The sequence below is a fragment of the Bacillus rossius genome, chromosome 1 (assembly GCF_032445375.1).
Source record: "Bacillus rossius redtenbacheri isolate Brsri chromosome 1, Brsri_v3, whole genome shotgun sequence".
Classification (NCBI taxonomy): Eukaryota; Metazoa; Arthropoda; class Insecta; order Phasmatodea; family Bacillidae; genus Bacillus; species Bacillus rossius.
The window spans coordinates 64218906-64246091 of NC_086330.1; the positions used below are offsets into that span (position 1 = coordinate 64218906).

General features: G+C 34.0%; 1 protein-coding gene across 5 annotated transcripts in view; it reads right to left on the reverse strand.

The window, feature by feature from the left end:
• Positions 1-27186, reverse strand: part of LOC134536889 (uncharacterized) — a 51386-nt gene that overhangs the window by 15273 nt on the left and 8927 nt on the right. For 2 of the 5 annotated variants that reach the window (XM_063376982.1, XM_063376972.1), the window contains exon 2: positions 285-539. The exons of 2 other annotated variants lie outside the window; for them this stretch is intronic. Coding sequence is in view for 1 of the 3 variants with exons in the window: in XM_063376988.1 (XP_063233058.1) it covers positions 13935-15350 (1416 nt within the window). In the remaining 2 variants the exon portion in view is untranslated. Of the gene's footprint in view, positions 1-284; positions 540-9398; positions 15393-27186 lie in introns of those variants that run through there. One more of the 5 variants, XM_063376988.1, reaches the window with a different exon arrangement.

Here is a 27186-nt window from a genome sequence, read left to right on the forward strand (position 1 = left end):
AGATAATCAAAACACTACCCATCTTCTTCAAATAACCAACAGAAATACATAACTAGTATGAATCCACAGATAAAGCTCCACTTGACATCAATATAATAAAATACTGTTACGAATACGAGAGACAAGACTGCGATGTGTGCCAGGTTTGGGTGGGCTGGCGGCGCTGACATCATGCGCCATCCATTGACGTAAGGCATGTCACGCATGCCTGGCCGGATTACAAGGGTCCTCTCTTCCCACCCCCTCCACTCCCCACTCACAGTTTTATCTCAGGCTATTGTTACCTTCTAGCAGGCTGAGAGGAATTCCGGGCTTCCACAGGCCGCGGCGAGGAGTGGCGTGAATAAATATTGCTGTTCTGGGTGTTTCAGGCGTCAGTTCGGCCTGGGATGACGTGACACGTCAGTCACTCTCGTCCCTTTTAGGACGCCACACGTATATAAGCGACGACGCCAGCCTCCGAGCGAGTTCCAAGGGTTCTGAGAGTTCTGAGAGTATGGGGAGAGAGTCTCTCCCTCGAGTAGTGATACTGGCGATACCTGTGCAATCAGCAAGAGGTGAAGAGGGCAAGTGGCCCTTGATGGATCTATCGAGAGCCGATACCTGCGAGAAGGCCTGGCAAGCCAGTCGGGTGCGACGAGCGATAGTTGGGGAATTGTGCTGCGGCGAGGCGTGGGTGAGTGGCGAGGCGTGGGTGAGTGTGCAAAGGAAGCAGACAGAGGCGGACAGAAAAGCGAGCCACAGTCAAGCCAAGCTCCAGTGGAAAGTGTGAATGTTTCAATAACCAGTGTAAGACTAATTGTATACAGAATTCTTGATTGTAATATTAAAATTTACAGTGTAGACATTGGTAATAAATAAACCTGTACTAATTAATTGGGCTATCCCTTATGAGCCCAGTAGTTCTCCACACATAAATCGTAATAATACTATCTTCAAAATAAAATCACACACAGCACATTTAAGAGTACTTCAAGCATAACAGAAAAAAAATTACCTATGTACTCACTATCTAATGACAAAACATATTCAAAATCATGTTATCCTATATGTACATGAAATATTTAGCAAAGTTAATAACATACCTGAAAATGATACATCTGAAGAGTGCAGTTAACCTTTATATAGTGAATATATCGACAAATCTACTGAATTTTCAATCACTAACCAGAAAAATGGCACTGTGACACATACCAACTTTAGACCATAAGAAGAACAATCATGAAAACACATCCCACGTCATACACTATCATCCGACACTAACATTATTACAGAATCTAGAACCCTTATCGACATTGGAGAAACAAGTGAAGGCCCACAAGATGACTATGGGTACAAAATGTACCAAACTATGTCCAGTAATCACTTTACATGAGAAAAAAATGTTAAATATAGCATTTTCCCAATGTCATACTGGTGGGATCACGAATTTTCTTCAGACATAAGTCTAATAGTACTTCCATTTAGATCAATGGGATTCTCGCAAGACCACACAGGTCTAACTACATCTGGTCCTCTACAAAACTATGGACAAGAATTCTTCTCTATATAAGAATAAAGCTAGAATATTTGAATAACTTCAGCACGATTTACCATTCATAATCAAGCCACCATCAGCCAAAGACTATTAACACAGGTCACACATGGGACTTTGAAACTATCACAAAATTTAATAATTGCAAAATGAGACAGAGATTACCAATTAATTGATATCACACCATACCAGCTTACATTAAACAAGACCTACTAGCTTACTTGCAGTGGTATCACAAAAGAATTAAACATAAATATTAATACCAGCCCTCCCATACACCAAATGGCTACTACTGACACATACTACGGTAAAAAGTAACTTCATGCATGTGGAACAACAAAATATTTGATGACAAACATTTCAATACCAAAATCATGATGCAATATAACGGCTTTAAAATTTCTTTATGTCATTCACACAGCTCCAGAAATTCCTGAATAATAAGGTAACATTCAATTCAAGAACCACCAAAGGATAGAAACAGAAGTTCACTAAACCATAGTTTGTGATTCCTTCTGCAAGAAATATCCTTTTGCAAGAGACTTTCCTTTACCTCAAGCAGAACAAATAAACTCCACCAAATACAGACATGCTATATCCTGGTTTCAACATAACAACGTAACATCACATAAACCCTCTCTTTGGAATAAACTCTTCACCCAACCCTACAGGGTGGAAAGAGGGCTATTGCAGGGCCAGAGGGGCAGTCCCTCTGCATGCTCAAGGTAGATTTCCTATTCCATTTACATTCACTTTCCAGCTATTCTCTAACCAGCCAACATCCATATTCAAATGATTCCCCTAAATAAAGATCTACACACCTGGCAAGTTCGGACCACGATCATGCAGGATTATTTAACATTAATTAGTTTTAATAAGATATCACAGAAAAATTAATGAACAATACAATAGTCTTCAAAACAAGTTGTGTTATGCTGTTCTATCAAAAGAAAAAAATACACATGAGAGTTACTGTTTAAAAAAGTATGTGATATCATGTTGCATCCATGATTCAGATATCTTCTTCAGAAAATTATTATGGTATTAATGTATCCATGAAATGTGACCCACTAGAAAACAGGAAGTACTATAATGAAATTTAAACAGACAGTAAAGATAAACTGAGCTAACTAAACACATGAGCATTGCAGTAACACTACCTGGCACCAAGGCCATCCAAAAAAGTCAAAACACAAGTATGTAGTTCTTTTGGTGCCAGATTAAAGACCATTTACTGTTTCAATTTATTACATCCTAACCACACTAACATTATTATATCCTACCAGCTAAACCCGGCAATGCTTCACTGTGGCTCAGTCTGAAATGAAATGAATAGGAAAGTAAATCAAAGTATTCTAGCAAGCATAGATTCAGAGGAAACACATCATTCAATTCAATATGTTGCTTTGCGTTGCTGTGGTTATACTGTGGAATGAATAGAAACGAAGAAAAATATTTTTATTTTTTTTCACATATAATTATTTTTTATTTAAAACTAGTGGATGGACCCCATTTCTTGTTTGTCCATTTTGTGCATAAACATAAAGACCAGATGATGTACCGACTCTTGAGCATGTGATGTATAATTGCCCATGAGAAAAGCATTCGTTTTCTAAATTCAAACCACACGCAAAGATTACCCTTGCACTTTATTGATAGTCACAGCAAACGCAAGGTGTATTGCAAATTGAAGCAGTTTGAACTCGAACGCTATGTTGGTCGGAATGAGTGGTAATCGTGGAAGTAGTAAGTCTTCACCTTTATGAGGTTCAATCATAATTGTTGCTTCAATTAGATTGTTCATCTTTTTTTAACTACTAATCAAGTGTCATTGTATAACTTTGGCTGACTGATGTTTCAGAAAAACATAATTGGCACTCCAATTTTCAAATTCTGAATGTGTGATGGTAATCCGGTAACACAGAGTGAATTAAGAAATTCCGTTGGAAAATTCACTACTGCACTTGGTTTATCACAAAGTCAATGGATTTGTCTGTCACTGTTTCACCTGTGATTCTGTTTAGAATGATGATGTTAATATAATATACGTTAAAATTTTTAGCTGCTAGAATGGCTCTTCCGCTTGACCATGCATGATTTTGATAATTTGTTTCGATGCTTTGGAAAACCTTGTCTACTAATTCTTCTTCAGAATTCATGATATTGAAAAAATGAGATGGAAAGGTGATTTTTCCCGTTTCTGTATTTGTATGTACAGTGAGTGCTGTTACAACCTCAAGTAATTGTTTTGACAATATGTCAGCTGTTGGGTCGGTTTGAAGCTGAACTCTCATATTTGTTGGTAATGCATTTTTTTGACTGTGCTCCAAAAAGTTGCATATTTCAAACAAGCATTCAATTCCTCAACTAATGTTGAGCGAGGTAAACTGGAAGTGTTTGCCTGAAGTCATAGGATAGTAACACCAATGCTCCACCAAATTGAACCTGATTATTTCTCAAGTCTTCCAATGCATCGTCTAATGCTTCCAATGACTTCTTGTGAGCCAACTCATAAAACACGTACTATGGCAAGCAAAATAAAAGATGATGGTAAAAGTATTATTTTATTTTATGCGTGTGTATTACAAGGAGAATCTATTAATTCCATTAAGAGTATAATCTACTTTCTCGCTAAACCTTCCAGAGATAATTAGTTTCTAAACTACATATTAGCAGAACATGAATAAAACGTATAAATATTCTATTATAAAAAAGTATATTTATTTTTTTTTCCGAAAATGCTCTGACCCATATATGTTTATTTCTAACCATAATATCAAAATTCATGCTTCTTACTTTGAAAAGGTCTGACTTCCCGGAAAATTAACGGAATTTTTTTTAATTTTACTACAGACGTGTATTGAAATACAAAGTTAAAATTTCAAGTCAATTGATCGACTACTTTTCGAGTTTTGCGAGCACCCCACAATTGCACTGATGTTCTGTCAGTTGTGCAAGGCAAAATACACCTTTCTCAAGCTTGTTACGACATTAAAATTTGTTTATTATGTTAGTGAACTTTAGAATAAACTTTATGACTAAAGTTATGATAAAACTTTATCAATTACAAAACACTGTGCAATTAAAAAGATGAACATAGCACGTGCCTAAAAACAAGTGAACGTTCCAATTTTTTTTACACTTGTTTGTTACACTACAAGAGAGATATTATTCTCGCCAAAATTTGCGGATTTGTGAGTTCCAATAGTAAAACATTTATTGAAAAAGTTAAGCTAATTTATGCTAAGGACATTTGCCCAGACACTAAAAAATTATTAATTTTTTTTTGTGACAGTATGGAGTTCAAAACTTGCTTTGCAGTAAATCTCTGAGAGTGTTAACTGAAAAGAATGTTAAATTATTGTTCTAAAAAAAAAGTGCTTCTGCAGAAGCCAATTAGACTCGGAGATAATATCATTTCAAGTACACTTCAAATCAACAGGTAGTATCAGCATGTTCAAGATGAAATTCTTTGTCAGCTGTAACAAAAGACCGGGTTGCCGGAAGCATGACCGACAAGAGATAACTCGTGATAAACACCACAACCACACAGAGACCAAGCGTTTTTTCCTGTATGGCACGGGCAACACATGCACAAAAGAATTAATTATCTCATTGTTACAATGACATGGTTTAGGCTGTAGCATTGTTTTTATATTAACCTTCCAGTACCATGGTTCACTGAAAGAGAGAACTGAGGATTATTTTCAGTTAAATTAGTAATCATTCAAAAATATTTTTCAGAACCAAAATCATCAAAATATATTATGAGTAATATAAAAATAAACTCTGTGTCAAAAAAATTTTATTGTAGTTTAATTTTTATTTAATTTAAAGAATCTCCTCTGGACATTACAATTTCAGCCAGCACTGGAGGAATGAGAAAGACAGTGTGAAGTACCCGTCTTGTGGCCTTGAAGGCTTTTAGAGTGAGGGCAAGTGAACAGAACAAAGGAAGTTTTTGTTTTGAATGCTGAATCAGCACGGGGGGTGGGTCGCCTAGATACTTTTTTGGTAACACTTATATTTTTTCTTCCTGCTTGAAGGAAGCATCTCCCTTACACCAGTGATGGGAGTTCATTTTGATACACTTTAAAAAGATTTTGTTGAAAATCTAGGTTTAATAACAATAAAACACAATGAACAGGTAATAAATATCATCATCATCAACTACTTCCAGCCTGTGGCCATGTCACCAAAGTAAAATGCCTCCATCTTCCTCTGTTACTCCACCATACCTCATCCTTTACTTTACTCCAATCTTCTCCTTTCTCCTGCACTCTCTTCCTATCTACTCCTTGGGGTATTTTTCCTGTGTACTTCAATTCCATCATGTTCTTATGCAGCCTCTCTTTTCCCCATTCTCTGCAGATGTCCATACCTTCTCGTTCTTGCTTTTTCAATGATCTCATTTTAGTATCGTACTCCTGCTCTTGCTTGTACAATCTCGTTCCTGATTTTGTCCTGCCTCATAACTGTTAACATACTCCTCATAAACTTCATTCCTATTGCTCTGATCTTCCCAGCATCCCTCTTGTCAACAGTCCAAGTCTCTGCTCCATATGTGACTATGAGGACATAGTAGGTGTTGTACAACACTTATTTGCATTTTAATGGCACCTCCCTCTTCCATACCAAATCTCTCACACACCTGTAGAATGCATTACCTTGTTGTCCTAGCCTCACAATGACCTCATTTTTGCCCCCTCCCTCCAATACACTTCCTTGATATTCGAAGGTTTCTACCTGTTTTAACTACACACCATCTAATTCAATGCAACATCTAACTCCATTTTTGTTCCTTTTCATGAACATCACTTCACTCTTTGTAGCGCTGAATATCATACTACATTTCCTCACTCCATGCCATTAGTTGCTCTTGCAACTCACCTTCCTTTTCTCCCAAAACCATCAAATCATCAGCAAATAGCATGGCCTTCATATTTCTCCTACAATCTTTTCTTCCACTCTCTTCATAATGCACTCCAACACAATAATAAATAATAATGGGGGGCAATGCACTACTCCGCTTCACTCCATTGGCCTATTTTAAACCACTTCGTCATCCCTCTTCCTGTTCTCACACTGCTTCTGTTTCCCTTTACATACTCCTCACTCTAATTATTAATTCTTCTTTAGTTCCAACTTCTCCCATAGCTCGCCAAACACTGTCTTTTCACACTGTCACTCTATACAGCCAATGAATTCCTACTTCTCCTGCTGCATTTTATCATTTCTACTGTTAGCTCATCTATCATTGAAGCTTTGCCATTCTTAATCTTTTTCAGTGCATCCTCTACCTCTTTCCATGTGATATCCTCATCATCAAATTCTGAAAATACTTCCAGCTAGTCTGTTTCTTCTTCATTCTCATTTCCATCTGGATTCAGCAGCTTTGCAAAATAATTACTCCACAGTACCTTTTCCTCTTCTTCCATCTCTACCATTCTTCCTTCATCATTTATCATTTTAACTGTCCGAGCCTTTTCTTTCCTCCTACTCGATGCTTGGCTGTATAATAGTTTCTTACTTCCTTCCACATCCTTTTCTAGCATCTCTGTCCATTTTTGTATCAATTTCTTTCTCCTCTCTTCGACCACTTCTCTTCTGTTCCTTATATTTCTTTTCTGTAACTGAAAACCTACTTTTAAAACATCTTGTGAAGGCTTTGTTCATCTCCTTCACGGCTTCTCTCACTCTCTCATTCCACCATGGTGTTTCCTGCCATTTCTTTTTATTTTTTGTTCTTCCAGACATCTTTTGCAGCTCCTACCAGGCATTTCTTAAATCTCTCCCATTCCTTTCCGAAACCTTGCATCTCATCCCTGGGTCGACCATCTTTTACCTTCCTCACATATTTCTCTAAAAATATAATTTATCAAATGCTAGTTGTCTGAAACCAAGATAAATATATTATCTCTGCATCCCATTGCCGCTATGGTAATAATCTACCGTCAAATACCATAATTTTGGGTAAAAAATACGATAATTTGTAAAACTAAATTCCTAGTGTGTATCATATTATCTGATGCAACGTAATATACATGGTTCAACATACCATTATTGTGTGTTCACACCTATTTGTTTTATGGTTAAAGAAAATGTTAAATATATAAAAATTCGTGATTGGATACAAAAATTCAGAATTAAAACCATTTTCAAATAAGTTTGCAAGTGAATCCAAAGTCAAAATATTCTTTAAATCATATTTAACTTTCATTAAAAAACATTTCCTACTGCGTTTGTTGATTTTTCGCAAATTCAGGAGTAACAATATTTTCGGGTCACCAGTTATGAGTGATGTAAAGCTGCAAATGTCGTAGGTAATACCTATAGTAAAGTAGTATTAGACAACTTTAAATCATGGTAGTTTATTGTTTTTGATAAATTTTAAAAGTATATTGAGTCTGTTTTTTGTGTTTTTTTATTTCTATAGGTCTACTTTTAGTTGAAATGATCAAAGCTCTGTTTACATTCTCACACTTCCTACCAGGCATCATCTTTCCATCTGGGCGGGCTAGTGGCTAGTGCAAGGTGGTGAAGGAAGGGAAGGGAAGACTGCCCTTTGTCTGTGTCACCTGCAATTTTCAAATATATACAGACTATTCTCTTGTCACGTCACATGGGGTTTAAACGTTTATGACGTGTGCATTTTGGTCGCCGGCAATATACTGCGGTGTGTTACCGGGAGACTTGTATTTTCACTGGGAAAGGTTTAGCTGTTATGCTTTCCGGGGTACCAGTACCGGTGCTGACATTATATTTATGGTTCTCGGTGCCGGTTAATTTGCTGAGAACCGACGAAACCGAGAACCGCGACCGACCCTTCACTAATGGATACACATATGCCAGATTCATCACCCACATTACCACATAAGTTAGCCACTGACAAGCAATCAATACATGTTTTAACTTTAAAATTATCCTTGCTTGTATTTTCTACTGTGTTTAGCATTAATAAGCTTCTGATTCCTGAGAAAATTATACATATATCATATAGTTAAGCTAAAGGCATGGTTTGTTGGCCTTAGATTTAGCAGCAAACATAAAGTTTATGTTGATTGTTAAAGGTTCCATATCAATTGCAACTCTGAAATATCCACTACCATATTTTTATTCAAGTTGGTAATTAGTAACTTGGATGTTTCCATGCAGTTTTGTGTACTTCCATACCAAAAAAAAAAAAAACATGACGAGCATGGTTAACTTCGGAATAAATAAGTCCAGTATTTTATATAATATTATGTATGTGCACTCTAAAATGCCTGTAAATCAGGCCAGACAAGTAATCTTATTAAAGCTAAATAGCATTGGGTGAAATGTTTTCAAACGAAGTGCATGCACTATCTACCCAGATATATATATCAACACATACTTTAAGGCATTGATTGCAAATATTACAAACTTTTATTGCTGATAATTACATAGATTCCTGAAATTAGTAAAAAAAATTTACAGAACTTGCTATGCTTAATGCAAATATGCAGTACAACCAATCCCCTAAATTGTTGCTGATTACATGAAGAGTTTACAATTTTTAGACGAGTTAATGCCACAACATAATTTAAAGTGTCACTAATCTGACGACAACATTAATTTAGTTTGCATGATATAATCACCATTGTGATGCTACTCTATAGCTGCAAGTAATTTTCTAGATGATAAACAGGCATACATCAAGTAATTCTCTAATGTGTTAGCAAAGCTACTTTGAGTAGGACCTAGTGCTTAAACAGTTAAATTAAAAACTTATAATATTCAATTAAGTTGGCATAACTTTTTATACTGAATGACTAATGCATAAAACAAAGCAATTACACCAGGTGCAAAATTATGAAAAGATAAAATAAAATATACAATAACACTCGTGAAAAATATTAATTTTTATTATTATGTAAAAACATTGATTTTGCAACATTGGCAAAATCATAATTTTTGTACTCAGCATCTATACAATGACACCAACTGACACATCTTGGAACAAAATACAGCCAGCAAATAACAAAACACAAAGTTACTGTACTAAATGACATACCCCTTTGTTTTACATTTTTCTCCAACAGCAGGCATGATAGTAACATAACAATTATTTTAATGAGCAATTCATTACAAGCTTAACCTAAAACTATAGCAAAGTATGTATTAATAACAAATATAATAAGAATTATAACAGACAAAATAAATGGTAATATGTAAAATTCAAGGTCATATCCTCAGCTTACACTTGAATGTAAAAACAATATTTTATTGCGTGCTGAGTTTTATATTTAACAGACTGCAAACCTAAAATGACACCAAACATATAAACAAAATTTAATCTATTTAAATATCTCTTTTAATGTTAGATTTGAAAGACAAATATCAAATTCATACCCAGTAATTTTCAACAAAAAATATTAAAGAATGAAGAAATAGTTTCGTATAAAAATTCCTGTCAATTTTATTTAACATTTTACTAAAATGAAGTTATTACAGCTCACATATGCTTAGTAATGTATGCTTGAAACGCTTACAAAAATAATACTAGTTTTATAATGACTCTTTTCCCCTTCAATTTTACTTAAAATTCACACCAATATAGTATTAATATAATCTGACATTTTCACACACAAAAATTGTGTCCATAAAGAATGGCATAATATTTCAGTTTACAATGTCTGCATATCATTTACTTAACTACAAGCAGTTTCTAAGTATGTGGCATATCTATAAAAAATAAAATTTTTACAAATTAAAACTTTTTAAATTTACTAATAATAACTAAGGTAGGCCTAATCTATAATTTTAAAGATAGTGAGACTTAGTTATTTACATAAATACTTTTACGTCAAGTTAAAAAAAATTGGTTTCTGTAAAGTCGGTTTACGGACGATAGTTTAACGTGACGTCATAACAAAACATTGATGAAATGATTGCATACTTTTATGAATAAAATTGAATCATTTTTATTTTAATAATAAAAGAATAAATTCTTGACATTATACTAGTAATCAGATTTTTAAAATGCAAGAATAATTAACCTTTATTGCCGAAATTGTTGTTGTAATAAGCAATGAAAACCACATTAACTTTTCACTTCACTTTATAAACAGTCGACGAAACAGTTCACGTGTAGATGACTTTTAATTAATTTTAAAAACTGGCATTTAGCTATAAAGTTTAAATATAATTATGAACAAGTTTTCATATAAATAAACTGTAATCAAATATCTAACATAACCTATTATTACTGCTCTCGCCGACAGATGCTACTTTTTTTTTTAATAAATATAAATAAATACTTGAAATTATACTTGTAATCAGATTCATTTTCTTACGTACATTTGACGTAGAAATTATTTCATATTATACATTTATAAACAAAGTTTTAAGTTTTCACTTCTGTCGGTGCGGCGCAAGCGTACAATGAGCGTAATGGGACAAAGCCTAATGGAACAATGAGCATAATGGGACACAGCATAATGGAACAATGTGCGTAACGGGACACTTTTTTGTGCGTGCAGCCGGCGTTCATCGATTAGACGTTGTCACGTCAAAAAAAGGTATGAATGTACATGTAAAGAGAAGTTTTCATTCATTTGGACTGCAAAAATGATTTTCAAAACAAATTTAATAACTGCTGTAACTACTGTCTTCTAAGTTTTGAAATTACCTAATATTTTCTAAAATTTTACAAAATTCAGACAGTTCCACAGTTCACATTTAATCCGGGGACGGGCCCAATTAAATATGACGTGAGAAGATACAGTAGAAACATATTTTTTCCTTCCCTGATTATACATTTCCCTGTGCTTTTCTATGGTCCCACGTAATACTGTATTTTGTATATTTACACTTTTCTTAATGTTGTAAAAAATCACGAAAAAAAAACATTTATTGTATAGGAAAACATTTAAGGTGTAAGGAGGCTATAAAGAGTGAAAAGAAAAGCAGCAGATTCCATACCATGTCAGAGCAGCCAACATGGACTTTAGAGCCGGTTAGTCCACATATGATGGTCACCAAATAAGTTTTTCTCAAAAAAACTTGAAAACTGAGTACAAACAGCTATAGGAAAGGAGAAAGTGAAGAGGGGGATGGGGGCAGCAGTTCCGTGATCAAACCCGATTTCTCACAAGAGAAAAACGTTACGGACGTTGTCACGTGATGATGAATTATCTCGGGGTACTCCTGTATCCTCTAACCATTTATTCCATCAATGCTGGATTCTCATTTCATCACCTCTCTTCATCTCTAATTATCTTGATGTGGACAAGACGTTAAGCTCGCTCATTCATTTATTCGGTCATTCACAGGAGACTGGGGTTTCTCTTCCAATGCTTTAACATACTGATGGTAGGCACTATAGCAAGAATATTAGTTTTTTTTTGTCTGTTTTAATTTTTTATTTTTTACTTGCCACAAGCAGTTATGCAATATTTAAAAACTTCCTCCTCAATGCTCATAAATAAAATGAAAACATGTTCAGGCACTAAAATAAATGTCAATATTTAAAAGGGAAATCCAAAAAATATTTGAAAAAATAGAAAATTTCTTTGTTGGCAAGATTAAAGGTTTGGATAGTAGGTTTTCAAAAGTGCAAAGAAAAAATTGGTAACAAATGAATATAATCTTCAAGCATCCAAAAAGTAACAAACTATACATATTCTAAAATATAAAACAAGCTGTTAAAAAAACTACTTAAAAAATAAGATATTTCAAATATAAGACAACCCTAAATATATGTGAGGAAACTTTCAATATAAGGTAACTTCCATTATAAGACAATAACTATAAAAACACAACTTTCAATATTATGATACCTTCCAAGAGTGAGTGACTACTTTCAATGTAAAAACATATGACTTAAATTTTTTAATTGAATTGTTGATATACAATATTTGATTTTTATTTGCTTTAGAGTATTTTGTTTCCATCAAAGGATGATAAGCTAAAGTTTCCACTAACTGCATCAAATACATTCTTTTTAGAAACAGCACAGATTTTTCACTACAAAGAATATAATCAAAAAGATACACTATCATGCCAATTGAAAAGTTAAAAATAACATGAAATGAACTGGGAACAGAAATGATAAAATACATGAACTGCACCATTAATAATTACAATACAATGTTACAATTCCCTTAATTACAAAACCATTCAAAAAATTTTTAATAACATCAATGAAAGAAATTAATGTTATACTTTCTCTAATGCATGAAAAGACACACCGAAGATCAAAACCAATAAAAAAGAGTTCTACTGTGTATGTGGCAATTGAGATGTTATTACACATTCATGTTTATCAAGCATTATTTAAGCATGTAAATAAAGCTATGCGTTTGTTTCTACACATATGTTCTAAAATAAAGCAAGAAATGTATTATTTATTAAAAAAGCATAGTCCCTTTTCTGAAGTATATACTTCATGCTAACCCATCCTTTCAAGGATGATATATAGTAATTAAACCTTTTTCAGTGAATAAATTTTAACTAAGGGCATACAGGAAACTGCAAAACATGAACTATGTTTAGAATATTCATAAAATATTTTTGTAACAAACCATTATTCAGAAAGTATCAGAATAATTTTGCACGAGTTAAGTGCAACATAAACAATGTAAAAAATATATAATTTCTCTTGCTAGGTATATGAAATCAATTATCATTTCAAAAAGTTTTAACATATATAGATACATGAACACATCTGTGTGTGTAAGCATTTTTATATAAATCACAAATTATCAAAATATATGTATACACACACAATTTATTTAAGGCTTATGTGCACAAAGACTAATGTCACTCGAAGTGTGAAGAAACAAAAAAGGAATTTTACATGCATAAAGTAGGAAATCCAATGTCAGCGAGCTTCATGTGCATTGTGCATTATGTTCCACAGATTCATAACTTTCCATTATGGAAAGGCATCAATTATAAATCAAAAGTATTTATACAAACTTTTTTTCCTTTAATGTATAAATCATGAAAAAAGATTCCTGAAAACTTTGTTCTCTTCATTTTTTGTTACAAGTTATTACATGTTATATGTAACTACATCCCATAGTTAAAAACAAGGTACGTACATACCAGTAACTATATTCCCATGATTGAAAACAAATATCTACAGCACATTTCCCAATGCCCCTGCAACCATAATTAGGCCTATAGAACTAAGTAGTCATCACATATAAAGCTCGCAGGATCACAAAGGGCATTACGCTTTTTACATGTATGTTGTGTTCACACAGCACTGGCCTCAAAAACAAATATCACAGATTACACCAGGAATGTAAAACATATTTAGCATAAAAAAGTTGCATAAAATATCAATACAATATATGTATATAAAAATACAACACAATTTGAAGGTCAAACAATGTGTTATCAAACAATATTTGCGAATTTTGAAACTGATCTAGCTAGTATCAGTATCAGAATCCGAACTGGAAGAGTCCGAGCTAAAGGACACGTGACGACGTTGCTTCTGGGAGTCGTCCACTTCATATTCCGCTGCACCATTTTGTGAGACGTGCACCACAATACTGATGTCATGGCCGATGCGCACTTGTTCCGAACCAATGACGTTCGTGGATGATGATCCCCCAGTATTAATGGCACCAGACACTATGCCCATCACGCTGTCCTTCTGGGCGGCAGGCAGCCCGACACTTCCTAGTATCCCATCGAGCCCCCGTACAGCCTCGGTGCTCTGGGAGGGACCGTCTTGCCTGGTGATCGCCATCACATCCCCACTGCCCGCAGCTGCGGCACCCAGGGCAGGGCTTTGTTGCTGCTGCATCTTGGCCCTGAGCTGCTCTGCTTTCCTTGCCAACGCTTCGTTGTAGAACATGTTCCTCATGTCCAACAGCACCTGCTCCTTCTTCACACGGATGCTGCGCACTTCCTCGGTGTACGTCGCACGCATGTTGGCGCTCAGCACTTTCGGCGGCAGGTTGCACGAGATACCGGAGATGCCCGACAGGGGTAGAGGGACTTCGCGCAAGCCGTAGGGGAACACGGGGACGCACTTCTCTTTCTTCACGCGTGACATGAGCGTCTGGAACACAGCGCCGTTTTGCAGTCGCTGGTTGAACGGGTCGCGGTTGAAAGCGTTTGTGATGAGGAACAGAACCTTTGTGCTTCTTTCCATCATGAACTCGTAAGCCTGGAAGACGTCTCGCCCCAGCATGAGGCCGTCGTTTTGAATCATGCATCCCACCAAGTCGAAGGAACTGCACAACTTCTCCTTTATCTCCTCTGCGATCTCGTAATCCTCGTCACAGCAAATGAGACAGAAGTCATAGCACTTAATAGGGTATTCCCTGTTGGCCTCTTGCAAAGCCTCGTTCCTGAGGATATCCAACTGGTTAGAAGGTACATCATCTAACTGCACTAGCTCAGCTGGTGGCAGTTCATACAAACACAATGTAGTGTTCACGCTAGAGGCAGTTTCTTCATCATTAATGCTGTATATATCAAGCGTACTCTTTCTTAAAGCCACCACATTATTACCAGTGTCATTCTCAAACTGAATACTAGGACTCAAGTCTTTAACCTCTACATTACCGCTTCCTAAAGATATGCTATTTACAACTGATGCTTCTAGTATTTTTTCATTTGCTAAACCTATGAAAACTTCTGAAAACTCACTGTCTTTTTTAACGACTAAACTTTGCTCACTTTGTAGTTCAGGATGCAATGAGACAGTATTTGTGTTACTTAAATTATTTGTTGAAGCTGATCTACTTCGAGACAGTAGCTTGGTACTTTTATTTTTAATATTCCGCATTAATTTCTTCATTCTCTTTGGAAAAATACAAGTGTCCTCCATAAATGATGAAAACTGAGGTTACCAACGCCAAACTTTCACTATCTGTAAAAAAATAAAATTAAAAAATTAAAAATACTGAAACAAATTTTTAAAAATATTTATTTATTTATGCACAATGATTTTTCTAAAGTCTTGGGGAACTTTTATTTAAAGGAGTTGATAATGGATTTATGCACACATTATAATTACACTTTTCACTAAAATATCACTTTCAGAGTGTGATAGTATGGTCTCAGTTTGATTGACAGAAAAAACCTTCTTAGGTTACCCAACTCTTAATTCAGTCAATTTCTATTTTCTCCTCTCCCATCAGTCCATCTAGCAAGATAAACAATATATTACAATACAAATTACTACCAGAACCCATTACAAAAAATGCAAAAATAAATGTAAAATATTTTACTGCACCATATACAATTTGCGCTGTAATCATTTCCAACACTACGTGACTAACACTGCCGATCTAACGGGAGGAAAAAAAAAAAAAATTGATATAATATGTTTAATCAAACTTAGAAACAATCTACATATAAAAATTAGGAGGTTAGTATGTATATATGTATGACGTTGAATAACTCCGACACCGTTTGACGGATCGCCATGAAAGTTGGCACATCAAAGTGTTTTTACCATGGAGAAGGTTTGTATGCTATCCATTTTCTTGTAACTCGCCGCTAGATGGCGCTGCAACATATTAACTTCTTAACCGTTCAACTGATTGCCATGAAAATTGGTATACACAGATATTTTAACACTGAGAATATTTTTGCAATATCCATTTTGCTATAACTCGTCACTAGATGGCGCTCCAGCGCCTCAACGTCTAAACAGTTCAACTGATTGCCATGGAAGGGTAAAAGAAAATCACAGGCCATAGAAATACAAACAATTGTGTGTCATTTCTCTATGTGCACCACACTGTCATATAGGGCTATCCATTTTGCTTTTACTCACGGACAATAATCACCCTGTGTTCAGCACACAATACTGCAGCTATGAAAATTGGTATAATGTGATTTTTACTGTCATTAATCCTCAATAACAACAAATAGTGATTGTGACTGTGATTAATATTTGGCGAGCGAGTTTAATATGGAATACCATTTCAAAGGCTTCATAGATTCTAGATTACATTGAACCCATATATTTTAGATATTTAGAGGTAAATAAATAAATCATGGCAGGACGTCTGCTGGGTTCTGCTAGTACATTATACATCATGATCATGGGAAAGAAAATAGTTATTTAACTGAGCATCCAATTATACACAGGTGTGTCCTTAATACACAGTAGTATCCCTGAAGTTTAATTACTGTTAGTAAAAACTGATTAACAGCACATGAATTTATGATTAAAATACATTCTGTTTAAAGACATGAAGACACTACATAGTTTGAAAAATATCTGATAGCGATAATTCCATGAATTTTCTAGATTTTTCATGTCTGTGTGATACCTGTTTTACATATTACCTGTTTTACATATTTTCATATCAGTAATAAAATATTTTTTTAAACTCATGACAAAGAAAATCACACATTTTTGTGACAGTACACACCTATTCAAAATAAACCAAATAAAAAAAAACTAATTGACAAAATAGTAAAAATGAATGTCTGTAAATAGTAAACAGTAAAAATCCCCTGTTTAAATAATAACATGTCAAGTATTACCAAGAATTCCCTACAGTGCAGCATTATAAATTATTAACCAAACAAGTACTAGAGAAAGCTTGATGAATTCACTCCTTTTAAATCAAGATCCATCAAATTGAATGCTACTTTTTTAGCTCCTAAAGGCATATATACCGTGTACAGAGCTTCAGAAGAAACAACACAACATATAAACCACTGAAGATATCAGAGTGTTGTTTGTTTACAAAAAGGATTTAAGACGATGCTGAGGGCGGATGGGTAGTTCTGTTTCCGTGATATGTAATGTTTCGTTTTTATACTGTATTTTTAGGAGAGCGAAAAGGGCTTAAATGTGAGTTTTCAGAGTTATTTTTTAGATATTAAATGCTCAGTTCGCCATCTAATGTTAAGATTACTGCCCAAATTTCACAGTTGCCGTATGCATGATGAGAAAACTGTATGCCAGATCAGAACCTTGCGCTTAGAGAGGTAATACTGCGCTACTGCACTAGAAGCACCAATGAACCAATGAGCATCACACCAATATCCCGCATCACTAACATAGATACACACCTGGCTACCCCCCCCCCCCCCCCGCCTATCACTCTACATCACACTTTAACAATTTAACTGCATAACTAATCTATTTTCCTATGAAAAAACATCCACACCTGAAGACCTCTAGATTGCCAAAGTACAGCCAAAGGAATTAAGCCAGTGCTGCTGAGCATTTCATTTGGCACTATATGGCTCAATATGCAGCATACAAGCTTGTACCTCAGAACTAAAAGATCGTAAGTCACAACAGGGCAATTTTACAAGCAAGTAAAAAAATTATCTCCAAATGCTACTGTGTTTTTTTTTATCAAACTTCACGTGCCGGTGCTTACACAGAATTTACTTGGGGGAGGGGGGGAGAAACACATTTCCTGCTGTATGATTTCAAATTCTTTTCATTCGTTGGTGGGAATGATGTAATTTTTAGGACTTTGGGGAGGAGGGGGTATATCCTCAAGGTTAGTAGAGAGAGGTTGTCTTGATCCCATAAGAACAATGTAGACAGCCCAACACTCCGCTCTGACGTCATCTGCAGCCCCGCCGTTCCCAGCCGCAATACTACACCTGCTGACTGACGGCTTTCTCTTATCAGCTCGGCTCGTTTCACATGTCTGATACGCAATACTTATAGTATTTCATTTATGCTTTGTTGATTACTGTTAATTATAATCGTTTTGATATGCTTTTCAAATGACAACATGCTGTGACTGAAAACAAGAATGAATTATTATTTCAACATATTTTTTCAGTGACAGTAAAAATTTTCAAAATATCAATGATGAATCCATGAATTTTTAAAAATTAATATAATTAACATGTAACTAGTAAACAAAATGGTTTATTTGTATTTATTTCTCAGCAAGATTTTAATGTTTGAAATAATTGAATATCAATTTCTTAGTGTTTAATAAAAGTAGCCATAGCTCATTAAAACGTTTTGGGAATGTTTGCAATATAAATAAACTGAAGTTATATTTAAAAATAAATTTCTAACATGAATAGAGCAGTTTTTCGTTTATTCGTTTCATCCTCTATTGCATCATACTGGAGCGTTTTCTTCACTTTTACTTAGTCAAATGAAAGAACAACAATGCGTTCGAAGTCTAGCAACGAAGAACGTGCTACATTCAAAAATTCAAACATGGTTACTAGGATACCTTTTCTCATGTCAAATGAAGATGCCCATCGTTGAAGAGTTGAAAGTCTAGGCAATGGGGAGTTAAGTTTCTGTTTTAAAAATAAATAACATCGCTTACTGAAATAACGCAAAGTTAAAGCGAGAGCTATTTCCTCATTGGTCCAGTTTACTCTTTTTTTCAACGAAAGTAATGTCAATTTGATTTTTTGAAAGAACACTTGAAAGAATATTTCGCATGCAGAACTCTAACGAAGAGCGGTGTTTTTTTGTTTGTTTTTAAGATTTACGTTTTCTTTTTTGAGTTTTTTCATGACTTCCAAATTTAAAACTGACTTTCTTTCGCCAAGAAACAAATTTTGTTTAAGAATTTGGATTTTCTTCCTAAGCATTTCAACCGAGTCATTGTTAGAACAAGACTTTGAATGCTTTAACTGACTTCAAGAACAGGTTTCTTCCTCACTTACATTTTCATTTGAAACTATGATTAATTTACATAACATTTTTTTTTTGTTTTCCCTGCATTTAACTCGGTCTTCTCGGCGCACACGACTTTACAATGTTTCTACGGGTGTTGTAATTCCAAGATTTAATGAAGGTACAGCATTTAGTTTAAGACGTCTTTTAGCGCATGTATTTAACAACTCAGCTTTAAAATCACGCTCGTAATCATCATCTGTAAAGTGCTCTGAACATATGTAAGTTGTTTTTGGATTCCACTCACAATCACGTCAGCATTTCTGAACCCAAACTTTCAACAGATGATCATCACGTGGGAATCGATGATATTTTATATGATTTGTTTCAGGTAAAGATTTTGTTTTTACCAAACTATTTGTACACACAGCCACTGTACATCGCGTACCTGGCATTGTAATGTTTAAATACAACTTGTCAACAGCGTTTAGCCAAACAAAACAAATTCACTTTAAATTCGTGTTCTTGGCGTTTTGCCTGCTAGTTATAATTAACGAAGCACATGTGCACTTATGATATAAGCAACACCAACATTTTATAACACACGCACTCTCAATTAAACTCCTCACAACAATAACTCTCCCTGCATTACGCTGTAGTTTGACACGTTATTACGAGCAGATGTGCTTGTAAACTAAGTAACTGATAGGAGCGGACGGGCTGGCAAGCCGAGCCGGGGCTGCAAGTGACGCGATGCGCAGAACGATGCGCAAGCGATCGAGGCAACCTCTCTCTAATAACCTTGGTATATCCTTCCCATCTCCCCCCCCCCCCCCCTTTTATGTACACCTCTCTTCGTAAGCATGTGGCTGGCAAGTAGAAACTTACAATCAATGTATTCTAAATGGGGGGCTTTATTCAACGCCACAGGTACACAATATTATAGCTGGACTCACACCAGTCTGATTCAACTAAGGCTTTGGACTTAGGCTCTCAAAACACTCATTAAATGCTTTAGAAAAAAGTTTCAGTGGGTTAACTTAGACCTTTGAAATTCCTGTTTCACTTGCCACCAAATATATAGTTTTCTATTTTGTGCAAATAAAAGCCACTAATGTAAGCAGACAATGTCTCTAATCTCTCTTAACATAATTAATAGGAACATGCTTTGACAATGTTCTGCGCTGAAACTACTCTACTTGCACAACTGCCAGTGGTATTGCAAATGATAATGAACTAACAGAATGGGAAAAACTTTAGGTCAATACAGAGATGATAACTATTGCTTTGAAATGTTACCAATCTGTTCATGAATTATGTAATCCATGCAAGCTTTTTCTAGTTATGTAATCGTGCAAGCTTTGACTAGTTGATGAAGACAACTACAGTATAATTTTCTCTACTTATTTAACTGAATAACTTTGGCCCCTTCCAGTAATAATCTTTCCATGTGTTAAAATGTGTTCCAATATGTATTCACAAGAAAAAATCTTGATCAGGCAAGACACAATAAAGCTTTCAAATTCCATTCACTTTCTCATCGCAACTGAATGACTTTACCACAAGAGATCTTCCAGGTCATCTTGAACTGTTTTCGTCTGCTGCCTTGGTATGTACACAAGGGTGGTACAGTATGCCAGTATCACTACCGCTTCATTTTACCTGTAGTCAACATTACTCGAGGGTAAGTAAACTCCTGCAATAGCTCTTCTGATTCAAAATTTTAAATAATTGGTAACAGATGGACTACGAGACAATTACATGCATTAAATACATTAATTAAACTGTTTTTAAAATAAAAAAAATGCTGCCTCACCACTTTTTTTCTGCCATTTTAACCATTTATTCCCACAAGGAAACACTACAATATACCTAGCTTTAATAATACTAGAATACTTTAACATTTTTTTTTTTTTTTTTTACAAATTAACCATGATACTTTGCCTAAAAGTAGATCAGCTCCAAAGCAAGGCTAACTCCAAGACTAAATAATAATTAATTAACATTAAACAAGAGAGTTAAATGTACATGCAGAAAAACTATAAATGTAATAAGCATATTAACATATTTCCATGTAAAGTTAAGGTCCCCACAGACTGGCATGGTACATGATAGCAGGAGCAGTAAGGTACAGCGGTATGACATACATGATGGATGGTATATGAAGGTGCACATACTAGATCAGTACTGCTGCTTGTTTGGAGCTGCAGCAGTACAAATGCTATGTGCACAGATAATTGCGAGTACTGCCTCCCATTACGACCAAGTGCACTGTAGAAGCCACCCGCCACCTGTTTCAGGTTACTGTGTCATATTGTACTGTTCTCGTCTGCCGCCTTAGTGAGTGCGCATGAGCAGTACAGTGTGGTGTACCGCTGCTGTGACAGTATCGCTACTGCTACTGCTTGAACATTCCTTACCAGCGTGCAAGCACCTTTAGTAACATCCATGACAGAAAATATTTTAGATGAGATCAACTAATTAACTTTAATACGACACTATGCTGAGACATAATGTAGCAAACGGTGATACGAAAATATAGCCAATATTAAACACAAGGAATTACCGTAAGAAAGACGGTGTAGATATAGAACAAGAAACGAATCTGAAACGGTTCGTAATCAGGTGACTCGTATCACTTCTTTCTCTTGACTGGCGTGGCGCGTGCCCGGCGGGTCCACTTGACAGCTCCCCCCCCCCCCCTCCCGCCGCGGCCCCGCTCTCGCCTCTCGCCTCGTCAAGTCGCGCATGCGACACAAGCACATCTCTCCTACAACTATGTATGTAGTTACAAACCTACCTTGGTTGACACCGACTCCAAAAATAATAATAATTATTAATTTGTAGAAGAATACACAATTACTTTTTTACTTTTTAGTGCATATTAATTTGTTTTGGAATAGTTTTTTTTTTAAGTCAGTCTTTTTTTGTTAAAATTTGTGTTGTATTTAGAGGCAAATTTATATGGTGAATATGGATAATAAAACTAAAATAATAGTGAAACTTAATTCAATTCTCTGCGGAAATCGAAATGGAAGTCAAATACACCACATAACACAGAAATGAAAGGTAGAAAACAAAATGCCAAGAAATTCACCTCAACTACCTAATTTTGTCAGTTAAAATATGGGATTCATTCCATAACTCTTTAGATACATACCTAAGGCTTTTGTTTAGAAATTTAGAATATTATGTACTATGTAAAAAAAACATTAAGATTCTTTGTATGATTTTTCAAAGTAAATAATAGCATTCAAATAATAAGACAGTGAAAAAAAAAAGGAAAAATTTAATTTCAAAACACTTATATTGACACCAGAAATAAACTTAAACCAAACAATCAATCAGTTTTTTTTCCCCCACTGTTTAAAAAGTTATGTAGGTTTAGTAGTTCTAATAAAACCAATTCGTGTTATGATATTTGAGTAATTTTATATACTAATAAACATTACTTTAAAAGTAAAAAATAACCAAACTTTACATAATATAAATCCATAAAATCTTGGCTCTAGACATTGTATTAAAAAAATTGTTCAACTGTAATTTTTATTTTATTATTCATTTAATGTTTTAGTTGTAGTTATTTGTTCAAATTATTCTCATGAAAGTATGTATGTAGTACTGTTTTATGCACACAATTTAAGAATCTTACTATTAATTGTTGAAGCAGTTGATCAATGTAATTGAGCTTGATATGTACCTATTATTACATGTGTTTTAATTCTTACTGATGATAAAGACAAAATCCACTATTTTTGATCATGAAATCTGCTTTTTTGTAACACCATAATATCTTGGCTCTAGTTTTTTTCTCCACTCCTTCCTCCCTTACCAATAACTAATTGCCCCACTCGTGAGCACTGTTGCACTTTTGTTACACTAACACTATTATTAGCCATCACCTGAACTCAACCTGCTTTCTGCAAATAAGTTTCAATTTCAAAAATTTTCTGAATACTCAGTGAATGACCAAACATTTTTTGATTTTCCTTATTTATTCAACACTAGCTAATGCCTGGCATACTTTGCTATGTCTTTTTCAATTTTTTTGTAATTTTGTTGATGTAGTACACAAATACAAAGCATCTCTTTATATCTCTATATATATGTACCTCTATAAATCTCATTATATTTATATATAAATCTCTAAATCTCTCTCTCTCTCTAAATAATTGTCTATATCTCTCCATTTCACCCTACGTTTTAACTGTATCTCAATCAATCTCCATATTTCTATCTATCTCTCTCTCTCTCTTTCTATATATATATATATACACACACACACACACACTCTCTCTCTCTCTTTCTCTCTCATATATATCTCTCTCTCTCCATTTATATCTATATATCTTACTCTATCTTTCTCTATACCTCTCTCTATTATCTCTATCTCTCTATTCTATATCTTTTTATCTATGCCATTATCTTTACAAAACAAAAGACGAACACACAATCATTCATTTATGTATATTTATATTTACCTGTCACAGGTATATAAAAATACAAGCGCATTCAAATGCAACGCTAATCAAAGCAATCGTAAGTTTCGGAGATTTAACATTTACGTTTTTATTTATATAGATTTCCTAGTAGTATCCTAATTTTCCAGATCTGTGGCTACCTGATTCGAAAGAAACCTAAGAATCAAAGTTTTTTAACCTTAAGATAACATTGGGGCACTCTGTAGCTACGTTTTCAATGTACAGTAAACAAGGAAAACTTTAAACTGAAACAAGATAACCTTATCAAAAAGACAAACTTATGTCACAACTGTTCTGTACCTAGACCATGTTACCAGAAGGTATAATTGCAGTTGATTTGAACAAAACAATTAATGTAGCCTGAACAAAAACAATACCCTAAAAGCAAAAGAAAGATGACTTAAGTTTCCAAGTGTTCTAAGTTCTCTCAATTTTTTTCTTAGCTTGTTTAAATGTGTCGTAGGACAAATTAGCTGGCTTAGTAGTCTCTTTAAACTTAATAAAATTTGTTTTAAAGTATTTACAAAACAAATAAATAATAATTTGAATGCTTAATTATTTATTCTATGAACTTATTTAACTATCACTTTTTACATAATGTACCTACCAACCACAATAGTTAAGTAATGTTACCAAAACTAATAAAAAATTTAGTACCTAAATTTTGTATGCATAAAATGATTAGTATAATGATTAGTAAACTGAAGCAATCCCACAGAAAAGCATAAGAAGTAATTCAACAAACCAAAGAAGTCTAGTTTTAATTTGGGAAATTTTGCAAAAAAATTTGTTATTTACAAATATATGACAACCAATTTCTAAGGTACAGGTAAACACTTTCTACATTGGAAAAAAAAAAACTATTCATGCAAAGGATTCTAAGTATCATTCTTCATAATTGAGCATTAAGGTTTGATCCATTCTGGGTAGTTATTTTACATTTTTATGTTAAACAATATTAAATTTGTCAACATTTTGATTACTTAACTTTTACAAAAATAAATAAAAATCATTGCAAACTTTTTGTTCAATTAATTAGCAGCTGAGTTTTTTTTTTTACATGTAAGTGCAGTACCAATGACTAGAATTAAATAGATTAAAGAATTTAAGTTTTTTTGTTAACAGGCACTTGGCTAATTCATGGTATGGTCTTAATTTCTGTAATATAAATTTTATTGTAATTTGTCCAAAAAACTCCCCATTTTGAGAACAAAAGCTTGGTAAGCTTACATAAATTTTTCTGGAATGCAATTAAAACCACATCATGAAGTAGCCAGTAGGCTAACATTGTCTGTAAACCTAAATTTTTTTAAGTTCTGTAATCTATTTAATTTTCCTTATTGGTACCACACTGAAAACTTAGAAATTTAAATTTAGCAGCTAATTAATTATGCAAAATGTTTGCCCTTCAAAAAGTCTACAAGTTGGACAGTGTTCAACGTAAATATAAAATGATGACCTGGATATGAGATGCCAGTGAATAAGAATTCAAAACAACTAGTTTGTAATAAAAAAAAAATTGTGGCCAAATAATATAAGAGAGGTTACTTATATTTTTCTCATGGAATCAGGGTAAATTAATCCTAAACTCTAAAATAAAATAATAAGCATAGATGGAGGCAAACTGTAACTTCTTAGTAGTTTTGTAGCAAATTGCTATATAGCAGCACCTTAACATGCTAAGTAGGTTGACTAAATATAAATCATTACTACGAGCAGGATACTGGAATAAACTAAAAAAAAAATCTGGGTTCATTAAAATAATGTAGTATGATGCAAACAAAATTCTTTTAAAGTATTATACACACAGCATTTACAATTAGTCACTAACTATAGTTGTGGATTCCTCCCATGGAAATTGCAAGCTAAGATGTTTCACCAGACACGTAGGCCTTAGCCATGTCCAAATTTGTCTGAAGTATTCACTTGTACTTCTCCCCAGAAGTGATATCACAAGGGCTGTATGAACTGGAAGTGAAATAGGGAAGAAAATGAATTTTTGTTATTTTCGCGTACCTTCAAATTACTTAAACAAATGTCGCCATTTTTTAAACTATTTTTTTTAGAATATATTTGAATGAACACTTTAGAGGGTAATGTTTTTTAACAAAAAAAAACAAAGGTTTGATAGGTTAGGTTAGCTCAGCAACACTAATAAAACATGTAATGAATAAGTCATACATAATTAATGTACCTGATCCTAACTTTACGTACAATTCACATGTTTTAACATAATTTTTTATTCACCTAATCTAACCTAACCAACTATTCACATATATTTAATGTATTTTAAACTAAACAAACCAAACCTGACACAACATAATCTAACACTAAACTGTAAATTGCCAGTAAACTAAGTACTTGAAATATACGAATGCTGTTCATAAGGGTAAAAACTTATGATAGGAAATAAAACTAGTTATTTGTTTTTTGGATGCGTCCCTTTCCTAGATAAGTTATTAAGTATTACACATACAGCCACAGAACCCAAACCATCAAAAACCATCAAACCAGACATCAGTGCTATGGGCTTCACTAAACCAGGTGCGCCTCTAAGCGAAGTGCTACGGTGCATTCAAGAAGATCCTATAAGTGTCAAAAATGATATATTAGTGTTAATTGGTGGTGCAATTGATGTAGCTCTAAATGAAGGAGAGAAAGCTGTTCAGTGCCTGGATGAGAATCTGAGAAAAATTAATCATAAATAAGTGATTGTGGTAAATATTCCCTACAGGCATGATCTCATAAGTATATCTTGTGTAAATTTGGCGGTTGATGAAACAAATTGTAAGTATAAGATGATATGTGCTAAATTCCCAAACGTGAAATGTGTTGATGCTTACACTATGATCAGAAATATGTACACAACTCATGTCTTGCATTTAAATATCAAAGGCAAATTTCAAATTGCTACAAATATATGTGATGCTGTTTGTGAAATTATGGTGCTTGCATCAAAACTCACTTTTTTAGATAAATGGTTAAATACTAAGATGGTATTAAGTGGTGTGAGAAATGCAGGAAACATTGGTACTGTGTTACCTGTAACTGTAAAGCCTGTATATACATTATTAGATAAGTAATTAACTAGGTCTAGTGTTCCTTCAAAAAATTTTTTAGTGTAAATGGGTCATTCTCGAAAAAGTGTGCGATTTGGATTTTGAAATCTCAAAACTTAAAAATATGATTTTTTTCATTATTATTTTTACAAGTTACCTCCAGTATTATGTACATTATTGCTGTTGTGATTGTTCTTCAAAAAGATATTATATTAAAAAGTTCACATTCACGGAGGTGAGATTGTAACGGAGGTGAGATTATAACGGAGGTGAGAATAGAGTTCATAGAGTAGAATTAATCTCTAGAAGCCAGTATAATAAATAACCACAGACAGACAGAAAATGTACCTATAATATTAAGACACAATTATGCTAATTTACATAAACTTAAATTTCACATTTAGATGTTAGCAAGTAATTTGCACTGTTAAAACAGCCTCCGATATCAAGTTTCTATTCAGTATTAAAACTTACTAGTAATAATTTGAAAAATTGCAATACACACCCACTGGTCTTACAAATTAAAAGTAGGTATTTTAAATACATTTCATG